Source organism: Panicum hallii, chromosome 3 (genome assembly GCF_002211085.1).
Source record: "Panicum hallii strain FIL2 chromosome 3, PHallii_v3.1, whole genome shotgun sequence".
In the NCBI taxonomy this organism is placed as follows: domain Eukaryota; kingdom Viridiplantae; phylum Streptophyta; class Magnoliopsida; order Poales; family Poaceae; genus Panicum; species Panicum hallii.
In genome coordinates this window covers 1,173,268-1,192,271 of record NC_038044.1, presented here as the reverse complement: position 1 = coordinate 1,192,271, position 19,004 = coordinate 1,173,268, and the positions used below count along the sequence as shown (strand labels likewise).

The 19,004-nt window shown below is 42.4% G+C and overlaps 5 protein-coding genes across 7 annotated transcripts; 2 read left to right on the top strand and 3 right to left on the bottom strand.

Annotated features, from left to right (window-relative positions):
* Nucleotides 1-19: 19 nt before the first annotated feature.
* Nucleotides 20-4,281, bottom strand: LOC112884434. The gene is made up of 2 exons (XM_025949816.1): nt 3,963-4,281; nt 20-1,099 (listed from the first exon to the last, which is right to left on the bottom strand). Exons 1-2 carry the CDS (start codon nt 4,051-4,053, stop codon nt 321-323), a joined length of 870 nt encoding a protein of 289 aa, XP_025805601.1. The 5' UTR covers nt 4,054-4,281; the 3' UTR covers nt 20-320.
* A 138-nt stretch (nt 4,282-4,419) lies between these two features.
* LOC112884433 (cytochrome c-type biogenesis ccda-like chloroplastic protein 1) lies at nt 4,420-7,588 on the top strand. The gene is made up of 12 exons (XM_025949815.1): nt 4,420-4,585; nt 4,678-4,758; nt 4,865-4,920; nt 5,170-5,297; nt 5,418-5,503; nt 5,597-5,628; nt 5,743-5,904; nt 6,170-6,242; nt 6,352-6,452; nt 6,622-6,714; nt 6,899-6,945; nt 7,249-7,588. The coding sequence occupies exons 1-12, from the start codon at nt 4,480-4,482 to the stop codon at nt 7,322-7,324; spliced, it is 1,041 nt and encodes a 346-aa protein (XP_025805600.1). The 5' UTR covers nt 4,420-4,479; the 3' UTR covers nt 7,325-7,588.
* Nucleotides 7,563-10,026, bottom strand: LOC112884328 (the record flags this gene model as incomplete). The annotated part of the gene is made up of 9 exons (XM_025949705.1): nt 7,563-7,729; nt 7,828-7,907; nt 7,999-8,080; nt 8,650-8,714; nt 8,873-8,974; nt 9,256-9,379; nt 9,485-9,569; nt 9,643-9,740; nt 10,013-10,026. Coding segments are annotated over 9 exons (708 nt in total), but the record flags the coding sequence as incomplete, so codon positions are not given.
* Nucleotides 10,027-11,886: 1,860 nt separating this feature from the next.
* On the bottom strand, nt 11,887-15,923 carry LOC112886121. 2 transcript variants are annotated; one of them, XM_025951908.1, is made up of 13 exons: nt 15,614-15,917; nt 15,408-15,505; nt 15,249-15,331; nt 15,026-15,152; nt 14,263-14,323; nt 13,883-13,980; nt 13,718-13,802; nt 13,485-13,608; nt 13,127-13,228; nt 12,984-13,048; nt 12,569-12,650; nt 12,381-12,460; nt 11,887-12,273 (listed from the first exon to the last, which is right to left on the bottom strand). In XM_025951908.1, exons 1-13 carry the CDS (start codon nt 15,832-15,834, stop codon nt 12,216-12,218), a joined length of 1,284 nt encoding a protein of 427 aa, XP_025807693.1. In that variant the 5' UTR covers nt 15,835-15,917; the 3' UTR covers nt 11,887-12,215. The 2 variants fall into 2 exon arrangements, 1 of the variants encoding a protein (XP_025807693.1); XR_003227333.1 differs by having other exon boundaries at nt 12,213-12,273; nt 12,527-12,650; nt 15,614-15,923.
* A 219-nt stretch (nt 15,924-16,142) lies between these two features.
* On the top strand, nt 16,143-18,990 carry LOC112886122 (probable calcium-binding protein CML50). 2 transcript variants are annotated; one of them, XR_003227334.1, is made up of 6 exons: nt 16,143-16,809; nt 17,788-17,834; nt 17,952-18,127; nt 18,535-18,553; nt 18,660-18,846; nt 18,894-18,990. XR_003227334.1 is itself a non-coding variant. In XM_025951910.1 (5 exons), the coding sequence occupies exons 1-5, from the start codon at nt 16,251-16,253 to the stop codon at nt 18,762-18,764; spliced, it is 906 nt and encodes a 301-aa protein (XP_025807695.1). In that variant the 5' UTR covers nt 16,143-16,250; the 3' UTR covers nt 18,765-18,988. The 2 variants fall into 2 exon arrangements, 1 of the variants encoding a protein (XP_025807695.1); XM_025951910.1 differs by having other exon boundaries at nt 18,660-18,988.
* The last annotated feature ends 14 nt before the right edge of the window (nt 18,991-19,004 follow it).

Here is a 19,004-nt window from a genome sequence, read left to right as displayed (position 1 = left end):
AAGAGCATGAAACCATAGGTACTTCAAGAAACTACACTAGTATACTTTATGATCTTCCTGAAAAGATGAGCAGAGGTAGAACCAGGTGAACTACCTTTGCCCTGAAATGGCATGCTCCCACTACAACAGAAGAAAACCAAGACCACAGCTCCTGAAGAGCAGCAGCACAACTCGAAACATCTACTTACATGTACCAATTTGCCAGCAGCCAACTTACCGCTCAAAACAAAAGCTACAAACTACTCATCTCTCAACAAAACACGGTGATTTCGCCACTGGATCAAGACCCACCCTCTATGCCCTGACTATTTCGGCAGGCCCTAGTTGTGCAATGGACGCCATTCCCTATTTCTTCCTCTAAGATCCTGCCAGCTGCTTCTTTGGTGGTGCCCCTCGTCCTGGCCCCTCTGTTTATGGTTCCTCTGCTGGAAGTACCCCCCGCGGTTCCGTTTCCTCCCAGATGCGTGACTTGGATCCTCCTCCCGGTATCTATTTCTATTATTGTTGGATCCACCATAGAAGTTATTATTCCTGTTGTTTGATGCGTACTGGTGGTTGCTCCATCCGTGGCAACTAGGCTCCAGAGAAGCACCCCAACCGGAGTTGCTATTACCCCATTTACTGGAAGATTCATCCTTCCCTCCCCAAATCGCATTGGCGTCCCAGTCCCATTTATTCACTTCAGCTGGCTTTTCTATATAGATGTCCCAGTTTCCAGACCTGTTCTGAGTACACTTGTTATCTGCCCCAGCATTGCCCGGTCCAGTAGCCGGGGCTGAACTATAATCCGAGTCAAATGGTAGCCGTACCTTATCCAGGTCCGCTACCAACTCAGGGTCAACTTTGCAGCGGTGGTCAACCTTATCAATGTACATATCAGGGTCTGGCAAAGGAATATCAGAAGGTTGGCCATGATAATTAGCCCAGAACCTTGCCTTTGAATTCTGAAAATTCTCAAAGGCTCCTGAATCATCCCACTGCTCAAGATTATTGTATACTGAAACATATAGCTTGTTTATGCAGAACCTCGGCCAGGAAATGTTGCCAACATAACTGCAGAATTCTCTTTCCCATAATGGGACTGAGCAGTGCTCGTGTCCTGTGTATATGAAAATAAATGTTAGAATTTTATGAAACCGTCGTGGTAGTGCAGGATGATACATGATTTGCTAACCTACTACATTCAGCAAACTGACGAAAATAAAATTATTTTACAGCTTGACTGATCAGTAACCTGGAAGAGAAAATACATTTTGTTTCAAACTATTGATAAGGGTAGAAAGTAGAAACTGAGTACCCCAGAGGCCCAGAGATAAAACTTGTTCCAATCATCCATGTTTACAACCGCAGAGGAGAACATTTCAATATATAAAGGAAGTTAAAATTCGAGGCTATTCTGTGCTCATTCAAGACGCCTTCTAGATAGATAAGTCTCAAAATTATCTCCTGTATTTGTTAAGTGGCAATGTAATACTGCAATCTGAGAATTAAAAGGTTGCTGTTCTGTCATTCTAGTTTTATTTGCACTCTAGCTTTATGAATTACTGGAAGGGGATGCTCTTTCCAAGTTAAGCTGACTTTTGAACCAGTAGTGCTGCTTGTTCTAAAATATTGATAAATAGAAAAATACAATAAACTCTGAAATAATTGACAAGTACTCTAGTTAATGAAACCCAACCATGATGTAATAAATTCACGGCAATGAGAAGTTTGCAACACTGAAACTGGAAAGTTGAAATCAGTTCAAAGGAAGAAGATCAATATAGGACAAAAGCTATGATGCCAAGAAAGACACCCAGGTACTTTGTTTCCCGTGCTTGTTCTGTTACAAGAGCGTTTTCCACTATGTCGAAGTTCTGGTGCTATGTGCTGATGTTGTTCTGTAACTTTATTTTGGTTTCAACACATAAAACTGGCGCCTATCCAACTTGCGCTGAAAAAATAGACAAAACCATAGTGGACAAGGAACATTAAATTTCCTATGCCGTCTGGAAAATTTTGGCACCTTTTCTTATGTTCATGGCTACATTAATAAGGCTTCCTGAAACTTAATGGAGAAACTTGTTTGCCAGCTTGCAAACTGGTACACTGGAGAGAGCGGGAGTATTCCCTGTCATTTTTAAAAATTAATTTTCACTTTTCTCTATTTGATCCCGACGAATCATGTCAGTATTGAGAATGGTAAGGAAAATCCTAACCTTGAAACCAAAACCATATCCCTAAAGGCTAAAACTAAGCTTATCCATATAACCCAACATTGTAGGATTACTACCTTCAGAGCCTATAGTTAGAAGGTGCTTCTTTCATAATCCAAGCCAATCGAGCTAGGATATAAAATCAGAAATTGTATGGATGGTCTTCCACTTCCTCTTCATTCATATGAATGAAGATCAAGGCGTGGCGGCAGCATTAGACAGTCATATGCATAGCTTGCAAAATAAAGGAACCATTCATAATTCTTGATATAGGGGTTTGGTCCTTAATTGGCACCATTCATTCTACAGGTAGGTTCTATCTCCTATACAGTTGGATTCAGCGTGCCATTTATTTAACGATAACAATTAGTAAGCAGGAAGAAAGTAAACATGTGTCTTCCAGCAGAACATAACTTTGAGGCCATATTACTTAAGAAAAAGATGGATGCCATGTGCGGGACCAATGGATTAGGTGCTGTTTGGATCCAAGGGCAAATGGCAAAAGAGCAAATGGCAAAATTTTTGCTCCTGTCACATCAGATGTTTGGACGCTAATTAGAAGTATTAAATATAGTTTAATTAAAAAACTAATTACATAGATGAGGACTAAATGACGAGACGAATCTATTAAGCCTAATTAATCCATAATTAGCAAAATTACGGTAGCATTTGCCCTTTTGCACTTTGGGGTGTTTGGATCCAAAAGTGCAAAAAAAGTGCAAAAGAGCAAAAGTTTTGCACTTTCTCTTTCTCTTTCCATTGGATCCGAACAGGCCCTTACTTTCATTGGCAGACATATGGACAGACCTTGGTTGCTTAAACAGGAAGGGACTAGACTAGTAGAGACTAGGCATTTCAACAAAGTGCGCAAAAAAGGAGAAAGTAAAGATGGAACAAGGCACGAAGTGAGCCATGAATCCGAAAGATCCCAGCAGTTGGAACTATATATAGGGTGAAATAAATGGTTGTATTGTAGCCTAAGTGGGAAACATTTAAAATCTTAAAATCAGACAGGCATCATGCATGGAACAATGGTAATACTTCCATTGGCAGGCGTACGGATGGACCTCAGTTGCTTAATCAGGAAGGGACTAGTGACGAGGTGTTTGGACAAAGTGCGCAAAAGGACAAAGTAATCAAAGATAGCGAGCATGGCGCAAAGTGAGCCATGAGTCCGGACGATTCCAGCCAATGGATCTATGTAAACGGTTAAATGAACGGTTGTACTGCAGCCAACTAGAAGGGGCAATGATTCAAAAACTTTAAAATCAGTGCACTGCATGATTTGTACTTCCATGTATCTTCAAGATATTTTGTGTTAACTTTCCTCATTAGTCATTACCAATTTGAATACCGGATATGAATTATTATTGGGACACATGATACAGTACGCAAAAAACAGTGGCTAGAAAGCACAGCCTGCAATTGCAGTATGCCAGTACCTTCCCTTTTCCAATTTCCCCAACAGGAATGGCTATCTATAATATTCAGGTAAAGCTAATATTTTTTTTACTTCCTTGTACTGCAATGGCAAGAACAGTTTGGATAGATGAGAAAGCCTAAAGCAATAGGTTAGTCTGCATCAGCAACTCTGATTTTAAGCTCTACAATCAGTGACCAAGTCACCGAATCTCTGTTCCACAAGAACGAAGAAGTAAAAGCCGAGGTCGAACAAGTTGAAAACCAATCCAAACCCAAGAGATTACGTCATGGTATAACCCAAATCAGAAGAACATGGGACTGAGAGCGATAGGCATCCGTCCGTACCGTAATCAGGCGGAGGGAGAGATGGGTGCGAAGGGCGGCGGGAGCGGTCGGGCTGCCTCCTCACATACCGCGACCGATTCCAACCCCCCATCGGGAGGAAGAGGAGGAGGACGAAGCCCCCAACTCAACGATTCGCCGAAGCTCCCGAGTCCCGGCGGCACCAAGAAGGCAGTCCAATGGCAGGCAGTCGGAAGCCCCCCAAGAACTAGCTCCCAACGCGGCTATGAATCCATCGCGCCGCGAGATTGGGCCTGCCTTCGCCGGCGACGGCCCGTGTCCGGAAGTATATCGACACAGCTGGGAGCGGAAAAGGCAAGCAGAGAGCTGCGCGGCGAATGCGCGAGGCACCGAGACGGCAAGAGGAAGCAGCCGAGTCCGACTATAACGTGGGCTGGCAGAGGCCCGTCAAGGCCCAGCATCAACTGGGCCCAGGAATATCTAGGCGAGTCACTGCTTCAGCAGGTCCTCCAATTCCAATCTCGTTGTCGTCGGCCGTTGCTTCTCCACTCCGCGCACCATGCTCTCCGCCATGGCCGCGCGCCCCGTCACCGCGAGCAGCTCACGCCGGCCTCGCCTCCCAGCTCAGGCTGCAGCTGCTGCTTCCGGACCCTCCTCGTCACCGGGTACGTCTGTGCCCGCCGCTTGCTCGGGCTCCATTATCTGAATATTCCGCCTCTTCCTAATTTTTTTTTATGTTTTTTGTTTTCCCATACAGCGGTTCGTGGAGTCAGATCGGGGGCGGGGGCGAAGCGCTCGCTCCTTCGGCCGTGCCCGATGCTGCTGACTTCTGTGGCAGGTAGCTCGGAGCTTCCCTGTTCCCGACTTCCCGGCATGCTTACTTCGGTTGCAGTCTGTTCGATTGAATGGCCGTGACTGACATGAAGGCGATGTGTGGGTTGCAGTGGGGAGTTTGGTTGCCGCTGGGGCCGCTAATGCTGCCGAGCTATTGGATCCTCTGGTTAGGAGAATCACACGTGCCTTCAAATATGTTACATTTTCACTGTTTAATGTTCATTCAGGAGTTGTTTGATCCTGATTGCTTGTGTCAAGTTATGATTGCAGCATGGCTAATTTGCCAAGCGATATTATTATCATCCATTGCATAAGCTGTGGCATGTATCACTTATAATGTAGTCAATTTATGCCTCTTGTTCTTTCTTTTAACTTCCATTACAGTAATCCCTGCAAACTTCTTGCTTTTCACCAGCACGGATCATCAGAACTTCTTTTGGCTGATCTTGGCATCGGAGATTGGTTTGGGGGTTTGCTGTTTTCTGCTGGACAGCAGGCTAATGAGGCTGTTCAGGATCAGCTATCTGCTCTTAGTTTCTCTAGGTCTGGTTTCTTTTTCACTTCTGTTAACTTCTTGTTGGCAGTTCTACCTCCTCAGTTTTTCCTTTTCTCTGCTTACTGCCAATATCTCTTTCTGTCTAACTTTTAACTTTGCTTCTCCAGCTTGGCAGTCATTTTTGGCGCAGGACTTGTAACTAGTTTGTCTCCTTGTACACTCAGTGTTCTACCATTGACTCTAGGATATATAGGTAAGCCTGTGTTTATCTTTTGAATCTGTTAGGTTCCCCAGAATTGGTTGCCATAGATGACTCTGATATAATTCTTTGTTCGTAACCTTTCAGGGGCATTCGGTTCTGGGAAAGGCCAGGCTGAGGTAATTGTGGTTTTGTATGCCATAGAAAAGCTAGGAAGAAATTGCCATTTATCCTGGATGCTTCCCTTGATGTAACTCCTGATATGTACTGATTTGGCGTTTCCTGTTTATTAGGTTGTTGGAAATTCAATAGCATTTTCATTAGGACTGGCAACAACCTTAGCTATTCTTGGTGTTGCTGCTTCTTTTGCTGGAAAGGCTTATGGTCAGGTTGGACAAGGACTCCCAGTGGCCGCTTCTGGGTTGGCCATCATCATGGGATTGAATCTTCTTGAGGTAAATCACAGGGAGAGATGAAAAATCATAAAATGTAGTATGTCAAACCAGGCTTTCTCCTACCCTGTTCACTTAAGTTAAATTGTTATGAGCTGATTTAATGCCTTTGTTTCTCAGTTTTTCATCATAAATACTTGTATAAATTGATTATAATGTTAGTTCATTCTGATTTAATCATGTTTCTGCTTTTGCTCTCGTAGCAGTACATATTAGTACATGATTTTACTTTAAACTGTTTATTTTCTTGTTATTCTGTATTTAACAGGTAGTTGAGTTGCAACTTCCCTCGTTTTTCAGCGATTTTGACCCACGAACTGCTGCAGCTAACCTCCCTTCAAGTGATGCTTCCTGACGCCATTTTTTATTTCTTATTAAGAATACTAATATGCATATCATCACTTTTCACTTTTGTTGCCAATAATATTTTTCTTTGCAAATAATTGGCAGGTGTACAAGCATATCTTGCTGGTCTTACATTTGCATTGGCAGCTTCGCCTTGCAGCACACCAGTTCTAGCCACCCTTCTGGGATATGTTGCCACTTCAAGAGTATGTGTAATTGGATGAAATAAGTTGCTCAGTGGTCAATAGTTAATTACTTTTGTTTAAAGTTCAACACAGCGAAAAACTTTATTATTTTTTTATCATGGAGATTTTGATTAGTATAGATAATTACATTGTGCCTCCTGACATCATTGTTTAATCTTTTTTCTTTCAGGATCCAATTGTTGGAGGAAGCTTGTTGTTGACATATACAACTGGCTACGTTGCACCTCTTCTTATTGCAGCTTCCTTTGCTGGAGCATTGCAGGTGAGGATATCGTCTTATTATCTTTTCTTGAGGATTTTGTTGGGTGTGAACTGCAGCTGAAAAAATCCAACACGGTAGGAACTTTGAATTGCTCTTAAAACTTGACTAATAGCACCAGACCAATAGACCAAACTTGTTTATTCTACTTTTGTGCCCGCATAATTAAGTTAATTGCCTTATGTAGAGTTTGCTATCATTCAGAAGATACTCGGCATGGATAAACCCAATCAGGTATCTATCTCTAACTGATATCTGAATGTTTTCTGTTAAGTATCTGGTTAAATGTTGGATTGAATATCCATTTGTATCTTGTGCTTTCTGGTCATGATTCTGAAACTGAAGTATTATATGGCAAGCTTTCATTAACTTCCAGATTACACACACACTCGCATGTGAATGGCTCTGCAAACTACTGAACTCACCTATTTGCCAAAAATATGTATCTGAAGTCAAGATCATTATCAATTGTTCATTTTTTCTAATATTGTCTTTCCGTTTCTTGAGATATGTCCTGAACTAACATTTTCTTGGCAGTGGCGCATTTCTTCTCGGTGGAGGGGTTTATACCTTACTAGACAGGGTGTTTCCTGCAACATCAATGGTAATGTAGGTCATTGTTGGACAAGAACTGCATGGCAACGGTCTGTTGAACATGATCCAAATGTAAGAATCGAAGTAACATAGCTAAATTACGCTAACTGTGTGTAGTAATGTACAGAGGTTCGGGACAACCAAAACATCTTGACTTAGTAGTCTGTATAGGCCTCAATAACTAGAGCCTGGTGGGCTACCCTGCTAAAATTTTATTTCTGGATATTTTATCATGCTCAACCATGCGGAACATGAGCTGGTATCGCCCTCAGCTTCTTGCCAAGTGCCGAAAATTTACTCCAACATTCTTGTAACGAAAATTGCATATTAAGTTGACAGACAGGTAATTGATCCCACATTACATTCTCACACATAAATTCCTTGGTGAACTTCATTCCAACCCGTTTCCACCACCCATGAAGGCCTGCCAACTCAAGTTGCAAAACATGTTAGCTCAGAAACTCAACATATTTAGTTGAACCATCGTCCTAGGTTCTTCAGGTTGGAACAACCAAAAATTACTTGTTCATCAGAAAGTTGGTTGCTCCTTGAGTTGCACGTTCAAGAAGCAACTTCCTTGCTTCTGTTGCTATTCCCTCTGGCTACACCACAATGGAATTGACAGTTTAGGAAGGTAATGAAATTATTTTGTTAACTCTTCATTTTTTCCCTTCTGCAAAAAGCATCCCTCACCTCTTTTGGAAACCAGACGCCTGGCTGTGTGTTGCCCTCAAGAATTGCTAAAACAAATACAGTTGCTGCATAGCCGACCGATCTGAAAAAACCACTTTATTGTGCTTAGATGCAATGCGATGGCATCTCACATTATTTTGAGTAACTGCTGAAAACTTAGGAGTACAACTGAGCTTCAAACAAACTTTACACACGAAATCATAAACTGAAAGGCTTTGAACTCCATCTTTGTTCATGTTTGTCTACTTTTCTGTTTAATTAGATCTCGCGACATTTAGGTTTATAACAATGTGAAACTTCCTATGGGTAAATGATCTCGTAATTATGTTAGACCTAGATATCAATCATTCCCTCCCATCACAAATATGTGGTTTTTTGGTGTTGTCTTAAGCAGACAATTTAGAAATTGGAACTTGGTTGGTATTACATTTTGAGAGTTGAGTTTGAATATTTAAAAATGGTACAAGTAGCTCAAAATGTAGTTTCACGAAAGTATAAATTTTGCAATGTTTTATAAATATTTTGTAACAATAAGTACGAGTGAAAACTGTATTTTGGAGACCTTGTGCATGTCCAAAACATCACTTATTTGTGACTAAATGGAGTAGGTGTTATATTGAGGTTGCTCAATTGTTGGTGCTCTGTACTTGCATAGATAGCTTCCTGTGAGTAAATAATCCATGAATATTCTGGCCATTTGAATACTCCAAGTCTACCTGCAGAAAGAAAATGAATCTGATTGGGGTAATGTGATTTTGTAATCCTGGTTCCTGCTTACTCTTGGTGCATATTGCTTAAAATTCATATGCTCCTACATTTTCACTGGGGTGCTACTTTTTTTATTTTTATAAAAAAAGAGATGCATTATTCATACTCTCATGGAGACACATTGTCCTGCAATGCCATCAATGGTTCGAACAATGGGATCGATGACCTCAACTAACTTTGAAACCTTATTTTTGTCCCTCAAGTACTTCTACAGAGCACAAAGATGGATGGAGTCAGGTGTAATGTAAATTAATACTAATAAACTTTTTATTATCCTATGCTCAGTTTCAGCCCAGAAGTATTGACTATGCTAGTCAAGTGTAACACAGCTGATGCTGGTAATAATCACAATAATTAGAAAGATAAATTCTATTTGGTGCTTATCTGCAGCTTTCATAACTTTTAGTTGCTCTCACTTGTAGATTTTATAATTAAAGGGATAAAATGAAGTAACTTCATAATGCACAATTTGTTTAAAAAAGTACATACAACTGGTAAAAAGTTTGCAAAAGTATGCATTCCCCAATTCCAGATGAAAGGATCAGAACCAAATCGAGCACTAACGGTTGGGACCCTTAAAACCTTAAATGTGCTCTTGACCTCAGGCAAATTCCTGTAATAGATAACATAATATGAATTTATTAGCTTCCTTTATGGTTATTGGATTTCCGGTTTGTCAATTATGCGGGAAGGTAAAATATTGGCCAAAAATACTTACAGTAAGTAAACATTTTTCTTCCCAACCCCCTTTCCAAAATCAATGTTTAGAGCTCCACTGTAGGGCTTCAGCTTGATTTCCTCTCCTAGATGACCACCTTTCTACTAAGATGTTCCTCAACACTGAAGAACGACCATAAGTGCAGAAAAAAGAAGTACCTTTGTTACATGCAATGACATCCTCCCCAAGAAGCAAAAAACTTGACGCCAATGTTGTTGGGCCAACACCACCAGAACCCGCAATGTAGTAGAAAAATCTGGAAAAGGGGATTTAGTGGATGTGTAATTTCTAATTTTATACATCTCGAAACAATGACTAAATTTGCCAATGCAATACATGAAGATGTTTTTAAATAAGGGGGTTACTCAGATTAGTATCTAGTACCTACTAGAACTTAGGAGTGAAACCATATCATGGGACACAATACTTTAGTACCACATACCAGAAAAACCAAATACTGCAAGCACCCTCCCTGTACATTGAATGATTATTTTGAATTTACTTTTGTAGATGATAAAGGAGCCTAACCTTAGTCTTTCAGGTTAGTAAAATGCCATTAACCACAAAAGATAGGTGCGACTGAGTGTGTGCATCAAGCATGGGGCATGGCATGTAACCTTGGTAGATATTGCTGCCTCCAGGACGGTGCACTTGTCCTCCCTCTGGAAAGGGCCAGCAGCATGAACAACCAAATCCACACCAGGGAAAATCAAAGGGGTCGAATAATGTAACCAATTCAATGGGCTACATGTAGGAGTCAAACATATAGTACATGTCTTTTGACCTCACAGCGCCTCCTCCAGCATGCTTGCATCATGAATGTCGACTTGGACGAACTCAGATCGCTTCCCAAGTTTAGAGGCCAAGGATCTACCCTTTTCCCTGGAATATATAACATAAGCACCCTTCATTAATCTTGCTCATGCATGCATGCGGTGCTTACCGGTTCCTGCCTCCGATGAGGATGCTGAGGTCGGGGCGGAGCTTGGAGAGCGCGGTGGCCGTTGACCAGCCCACACGACTGGTGCCACCGAGCACCAGCACACGGGCGCTCGTCGAGGAGGACCTCATCTTTGCAGCTTAGCCGGCGGCGGCGGCAGGAGGGGTGGGCCGGGGATGAGCGGCGTGCATGCTCGGACGACCAGCATGGCCATGCTGAATTCGGGGGCTCTACTCCAACCATCTGCAGGTAGCAAGCTAGCTAGGTCGTCTAACAATGATGTCTACGTACAGTTGATGATAACAAAGAATAATCGATTGCGTATCGTATCGTATCGTATCGTCGGTGTTGGTCAACTCAGTACTAGGAGTATCTAATTACACACGCCATCCACAAATGCATGCACACTATATATATATATATATATATATATATATATATATATATATATATATATATATATATATATATATATATATATATATATATATATATATATGCATCTAATTCTCACGCCACGCACGAAGGACACAAGGTGCATGATTGATCCCTACCGTACGTTGACCTATAGAAATCCCTAAACATGGCATCTTTGGATTAACACTTCTCTTAGCTTCTATTTATCTGGAGCTTTAGATATCAAGAGCGTAAGTGATGCCAAATTCAGCTGGTAAGGTTCATGGTAGTGGAACCGATGGTCGGGTTCGAGTTCTCGACTCGAAATGAATGCTCGTATTTTCTAGAATTTATTTCAGAGTTTAACCGGCGTTGTTTTTTTCAGCAGTAGGTGATGTGCATGTCGATAGCAAGACGTTTGCGGCGACTTTGTCAATTTCGAGGATCTGCTGGCTCAGTCTCTCGGAGACTCTCGTAGGGGTAGGGATGCGAGCACGTATTCATAGAAGTGAGTGAGTGTGCATGTACATATGTGAGTGTCTGTATCTGTACCGTGTTTCGCAAAAAAAATGATATAAAATTAAATAAAGCAATATTGCATTTTAGCCTTCATTAAGATCCTCATGTGCGGGTTCTGTCCACCTAGTTTTAACTAGATTCGGCGAGTGTGCTCATATTTTAATTTAGAATTATATATTAATTAGCTAAAAATAGTATATGGGTCGACGGACTGTGCCATGTAACTATGTAAGATTAAATTTTCAATCTAATTTATGTGTGCTAGCATACATATAATCTCATTTAGATCTTCAACCTAACCTTTTTTAACAAAAAATGTTGTAGATTGGTTTACATCAGCGAGTTTGGAATACAAGCGATATGGCAGATAATATGTACTAGGGGTGTAAATTGGTGACGCTTAGATGCACCTCAATCGTCCACTTTAGTTCAGATATTTGTACTGCTTTTTTTAAATAAGGTTCTAAAAGTAGAAAAGTAGCATAAATATTTAAACTAAAAAGGGTGTGCTAGAGGAGTGTGAGTCGAACAATTTTTGGCATTAGCGAATTACATGCACCATCCTTCCACCACGATTCAAGTGTATATTTTGTGATGCATAATTATCCCAATCATCTGTAATGCCTTTACTAACAACAAGTCAACAATTATCTTTCTGTACAAACCCTTTCAAAAACAAAATATCCCACCTAATAATATCACCCAACCTTGGGGAGACTTCAACAACGTGCTGTTGGCTGTCACATACGGCATACTCACGTTCAACTTCTTGCTGAGGGGAAATTACTCCATATATATGTTATGAGAACACAAAAGAACTCCAAGATTAAAATGTGGAATGCCAGATATCCTAGAATTAAAGCGCAATTCATTTCCTCACACGTAAATTCCTAGGCCGACTTCCTTCGGATCGGTTTCCACCATCCAGGAAGGCCTGCGAATACAAGTGGAAGAACATGTTAGCTAGCTCATAATTAAACAAATAATGTCAGGTGAAAAAACGTTATATGCAATTATTTAGGTTGGACAAAGAGAAATCACTTGTTCATCACGAAGTTAGAAGTTCCTTGAGATGCACATTCAAGAAGCGGCTCCCTTGCTTCGATTGGTATTCCCTCCGGCTGCATTTTCAGCAAATTGAGACAGTTTGGTTACTGTGATAAAATTTCTTTACTAACTAGTACTACCTTTCTAATTCATTTCTTTTGTTCCACTATAGCAGTAGTCACCTCTTCAGGAAACCAAACGCCTGGCTGCGTCTTGCCGTCAAGAACCGACAAAGCAAACGCAGCTGTTGCATATCCCACAGATCTGAAAATTCCGATGTAGCATGATTACAAGCAATGTTGGTAGTATTCTCCAGTAAATGTTGGCACTGTTACAAACTGGGGAGCACATCAAAACTTCTCAAATGAACCATACAGTAACTGCTACTGTTCTGACATCTGGGAAATATAATGACGACTGACTATAGTTCTTTTCCTTAAAACTGTCACTGTGAAAGACAGAGAAAAGTCTATTGTAGTTTGGAAAGTTAATGTAAAGCTTCCTATAATCACAAGGCGTTGAAAATGTTAAGACTCACTATATATCAGTTAGGTATTGTATCTTGAGAATGCTCGATCGCTCATACTTTCTACTTACACAGATAGCTTTTTATGAGTAAATAATCCAACGGTATTCCTGCCATTTGAACACTCCAAATCTATCTGAAGAAACAAAATGAATTTGATCAGGAAATGGCCGTTAGTAGTCTAGTACTATATAGGAACAGGTAAAGAATTTACTCTCATGGAGACACGCTCTCCGGCTATGCCATCAACTGCTCGAACCAAAGGATCAATAGACTCAACCAACTTCTGAACCTTATTTTTATCCCTCAAGAGCTCCTGAAGAGGACCAAGATGGGTCAGCTCAAATTAATAGGAACTGAATCATGTATAGGTTCTCAATTCCAGCCCACAGCAAGCCATGTAGTTTAACTGCAATACAAGAACTACTGAATAAATGTTATAATTGCCTAAAGTAAATGCTAGTAGTTCTTTGCGACTGCCATTATATTACATTATTACCAGTAGCAACTATAACTAAACTTGCTGAAATAAATTAACTTCATATAATTCATAACCTGAGGAAAAGACATACGACAGGTAAAATGTTCGCGAAAGCCTGCATTCCCCAATTCCAGAAGAAAGGAGCAGTACCAAATCGGGCACTAACAGTTGGTACACCTAAAATCTTAAAAGCGCTCTTCACTTCAGGCAAATTCCTGGAATAGGTAACGTAATGTGAAATGTATTAGCTCCTTATTGATATTGGATTTCAGTTTTGTAAATTATAAGATACGGAAATATAAAAATTTGGCCCAAAGTACTTACAATAAGTAAACATTTTTCTTTCTGACCCCCTTTCCGAAATCAATGTTCAGAGCTCCACTGTAGGGTTTCAATTTGATTTCTTCTCCTGAATTAGTAACACATAAGAATGGCTTAAGATTTCCCTGAGGAACACCATAGGTATGCACATGAAAAAGTAGGAGGTACCCTTGTTATATGCAATTACGTCCTCCCCAAGAAGAAGGAAACTTGTTGTCAGTATTGTTGGACCAGCACCACCAGTACCTGCAGTGTAGTAGAAGAATCTAAAAAGGAATTTAGCAACATATAGAGTAGGTATGGGAATGAAGGAATGAATTACTATCTTCATAAATCAAGGGACCATTGATGAAAAATGGTTGATACAATAGTGATTATGCAGGTTTTTACGTAACAAGAATACTCTCAGCCCATCTATTAGGAGAGAACATATCATACTTGTATGATTTAACTGCTACATGCCAATAGAAAACCATATCCAGCCACCCTTTCTGTGCACTGAACGATTATTTTGACATTTCCTTTTCTAGACAATAAAGAACTCTAACCTTAGTCTCTCAGGTTCGTTATTTTCACTTCTGGCAGCATGTACAAGTTCAGCAGCCATCACTGTCACCAGAGAAGAATACAACACATTAGTAATCAATACAAAAAAACAAGACATTCCGCCTCTTCTAGATAGCTGCTTCTATTACTTAATTGAACAAAAACCATCTATGTAGAAATTCACTAAATTATTTGTACTAAAATTGGTGTGGTCTATTTTGATTTGCATCTCATTCTGTCCTGGAAGAAGGTATGCGCAAATGCGCAATTGAGTCCCATAGTTTGGCAAGTACAGGTTATTCAAGTATTGGCAATTGAACGATAATTTATCTCCGTACGTAACTGTATGTTGGTTGTCATTTTTGACAATGTGTAGTCAGACATTCTTAAATTTGACCACTACTATGAGAAAAATGTATTTAGATTAACATAATGAAAGTAATTCTAATATCTCACCACAAAAATCCTTTGTACCATATTTCCAGAGCTTCTACCAGCACATTGTGATAAAAAAAATCAGAAAATGTTATTTCTTCAAAATCCTGTCGTGTCATTGTTATGCCTTTAAGTACAGAGGGAGCACCTCATATACACTTCACATGGTTTGCTCTTCATACTGGCTTGAGTTCACATGGTTTATCTAAATAGTAGTCCATAATCTTGTGGTTGTGCAATTCATCAAAAGACTTAAGGACATACAAGGAAATTTATGAGTACCAAATAAATATATACGAGCGAGTAACAGTTAGAAAATACAGTAATTACCATTGCTGACTCCAGGATATATGCCAGCAGTAGTAATAGCTGGAACACCAGCAGCTTTTGCTTGTTCATGGAAACCTTTTGCTCTCCACGAATAATCAGTATCATCGCAAACATCAATGTATGCTGTCTGCTCGGAAAAATGGAAGTGTGCCAATAGCATTCTCAGGGAAGTAACCTTTTACTAACTTCAATATTCAATTGGCAAACTTTCTGCACCAGGTACCTTAGTAGATATTGCTGCCTGCAATACAGTGCATTCCTCCGCCCTTTGGAAAGGTCCAGCAGTATGGACCACTAAATCCACACCTGTGGAATTGTACCGTGAATCGATACACTCTAGCTTGCTTTAGTCAGAGCATAAGCAGGATGTTGCGTTACTAACCCTGTACCGCTTTCTCCAGCATGGTGGCATTGCGTGTATCAACTTGGACAAACTCAGTCTGCTCCCCAAGCTTAGCTGCAAAGGACTCGCCTTTCTCCCTGGCAAGATTGGCCACCAATTAAGTGTGGCATTTGCATGTGCAGCTAGAACAGATAAGGATACTCTCTGCTGGTGCAGACAGAGGATGTGGTGTCAGGGTGGGGTACCGGTTCCTGCCTCCGACGAGGATGCTGAGGTCGGGGCGGAGCTTGGAGAGCGCGGCGGCCGTGGAGCCCCCGACGCGGCCGGTGCCGCCGAGCACGAGCACGCGGGCGGTCCTCGAGGACGACCTCTTCGTCTGGGCAGCGTCCCTGGTGGAGGGTGCGGCGGAGGCAGCGCCCACGGCGGCAGGAGGCGCGCATGCTCTGACCGTGCCCATGGCGGCCATTCGGTGGGCTTATCGCCTAGGCTTGGCTGCTGCGCTGAGGCAGAAAGGATGGGGCGAAGCGTTGCGAGAACGATCGGCATGTCAGGTGTGTGGTCGTTGCCAACTCCCGCGGCGAGTGCTACTGTTCCGGAGTTGGGCTGCGGCCTGATCTTGGCCCATTTGGAAGGAAGTTCTCAAGTCTGGATGACAGCCCACGAGCTTCCCGCACCCGGAAATGGCGATGTGAATGCTCCGTGGCCGCGGCGGCTCGTCGAGTCCGGTTTCCTTTCTAGCCGTTGACGCGGTCCGCTTTCCTACCCATCCCACCTGTCTCTTCCCTCTTCCAGGCTCCAGCAGCCTCGATTCCCTTCCCAAATTCCCCACCCACCACCACCGTCTCCCTTCCCGTGATCGCTCCACGCCCTACACAAGCCCCCATGGCCGGCTACCCGCCGCCCGGCTCCGGCTACCCCTACGGCCCCGGCGCCGGGGGAGCCGGAGGCTACGGCGCCCCGCCGCCCTACGGCTCCTCCCCGGCCCCCTCCGCCCCGCCCTACGGCGACAAGCCCCCCAAGGAAGGCAAGACCTCCTCCTCCTCCTCCGCGCCGCCCTACTACGGCGCCCCGCCCTCCTCCCAGCATTACGGCGCCGGCGGCGGAGGCTACGGCGCACCCTACGGCGCCCCGCCGCCCTCGTCCGCCCCTCCCTACGGCGCGCCGCCGCACTCGTCCGCGCCCTACGGGGCCCCGCCGCCGGCGTACGGGGCCCCCGGCGGGTCCGGCGGGAGCCCCTTCGCGTCGCTGGTGCCGTCCGCGTTCCCGCCCGGGACCGACCCCAACGTGGTGGCATGCTTCCAGGCGGCGGACCGCGACGGCAGCGGGATGATCGACGACAAGGAGCTGCAGTCCGCGCTCTCCGGCTACAACCAGAGCTTCAGCCTTCGCACCGTCCACCTCCTCATGTACCTATTCACCAACACCAACGTTCGCAAGATCGGTAAGGCCCATCACACTCCTGCTCCTCCCCTCCTTCGTCCTGCCATTGTTCCTTCTAGTTAGTCCCCGGCGCACGTCTTTGAGCGCGTGATGGGCAGCTATCGTGCTCCTCGTGCTGGTCAGTGGTGCTGTGGTTTAGGTGTTGCGTCATGCACGCAGCGCAGCGCAGCGCGTGTATGACTCCGGATTTGCCGATCACTCTGATAGTCTGTCTGGCTAATTGCCCAACGTATTTGACTTCGGGAATCGGGAAATGGACGGCTTCTACGAGGCCTGATGGGTTGTCCGTGCATGTGTAGCTCTTCGTGATCGTGGCAATTTGATCCTTTCTTAAAGAAATGGATAGTTTCCTTCGTTCTGGACTTGTTAAATGGCCAAATATTGAATTGACCAAATACATCCATGCATTTATGTGGGAAATGATCATGTGGAGGAGTAGAGTGTAGAGGACTTTAGGTCCTTATAGGAATGTTTCCAACTCGGGCATGCAAACAGCAGCTACTAAAGTAACATGAAATTCCTGTTAGCAAGCTTATTGAAACATGGGACTTTTTGTAGTTTATGAACTATGAAGTGGTTCTACTGGGCATGTCACTCTGTATCTTTTCTTTCCTGTAATGCATGTAGTTTGATAATGGTAATTTTGTGCCATATGGACATTCATGCTTGCTAGAACTCTTTAGATTCTATTTGGTACACATTCGATAGAAGTTGAAAATACTAACTTGATCTTCACAAGCTAAGTCATTTAAGTAAGATTTCCATATATTGTTTTTATTCTCTTTTGCTATAAAATGTAGAGTTCAAGTCATGAGTTGTGACTTTCTAGTCTCAACTCAAAAGATCAGTGCTAAGTTGTGTTTCTTGGTACTTTTGCTCAACTAGTGCGAAATATTAGAGTCACGATTTCCCTTTTTAAATCATATACCTTCTCTATTTCTAAGTATTCATATGCTATCTTTTGTTTTCAACCTTTCAGGGCCCAAGGAATTTACTTCCGTGTTTTACAGTCTTCAGAATTGGAGAGTAAGATGATCTGCAATTCACATTCCTTTTTCTCTTACTTTTAGTCAAGCAAACCAGTTGGTCAATCTAATGAAGTCATGCTTAGCACTGGTATTAATGTTTTGCTGTATTGTTCAGGCAATATTTGAAAGATTTGACCGTGATCGGAGTGGTAAGATTGACTCATCAGAACTGCGTGATGCTCTTCTCAGTCTGGGATATTCTGTCTCTCCAACTGTGCTAGACCTGCTTGTGTCTAAATTTGACAAGACTGGGGGCAAGAGCAGAGCAATTGAATATGATAACTTCATTGAGTAAGGGCCTTCCTTCAATTTAACTGGTCTTTATTTCTTAACTGTTTGCTTGGCGATGATTTTTTTACCCAGATTTTTCTGTTATGGATATAGCCCCATGGATCATAGAGTGCTGTTATCTTGGATGTCCACAACTCATTGATATCACCAATGAAAAATTATCACCGACTGGTGTAACAATTTTTTCCCATATTTAATTAAACGTTCCCTAAGTAGCAAAAATTCAAACTAAAAACTGGTTTATTCATCAACTGGCCTCCAAAGTTTCAGCCATGTTTACTGATGCTAGACAATCGTGATGTCTAATTCTGGAAAAAATAATTATATCCTATATGCATTCAGTCTGTCCAGTGCCACAATACTAACTGTTTTTTTTTCTTTTTCCTTTTTTGCTTCTACCTCTGCAGATGTTGCCTCACCGTTAAGGTATGCCTCCACCAAACTGAGCAAGTGCAAACCGTCTCAGCAAAATTTTCCTTTTTTTTTTTGCATCTTATTCCGTTATGTGCTCATTTGTTTGGATTATTTGCAGGGACTGACTGAGAAGTTCAAGGAGAAGGACACCGCATACTCGGGGTCCGCGACTTTTACTTATGAGGCTTTCATGCTGACAGTGCTCCCTTTCCTCATCGCCTAGTGGCACAGTTCAGAGCAAAAGCTAAGCATACCATGCCAGTTGTGTAAAAATAGTTATGTTCGGAGAGTTGTTTTGAGCTGAGTTAGAATTCTTGGATTTTTGGTGCTGCTGGGGTTGCGAATCATAAAGTTGATTGGTGGGTATGTTTAGCTCAGAAAATGCTGCAACTTATATATAGCACTGGATCTGTTTGTTCAACAATAACCATCTAGTCATTTTCCGTCCATTGCTTCTCCCACT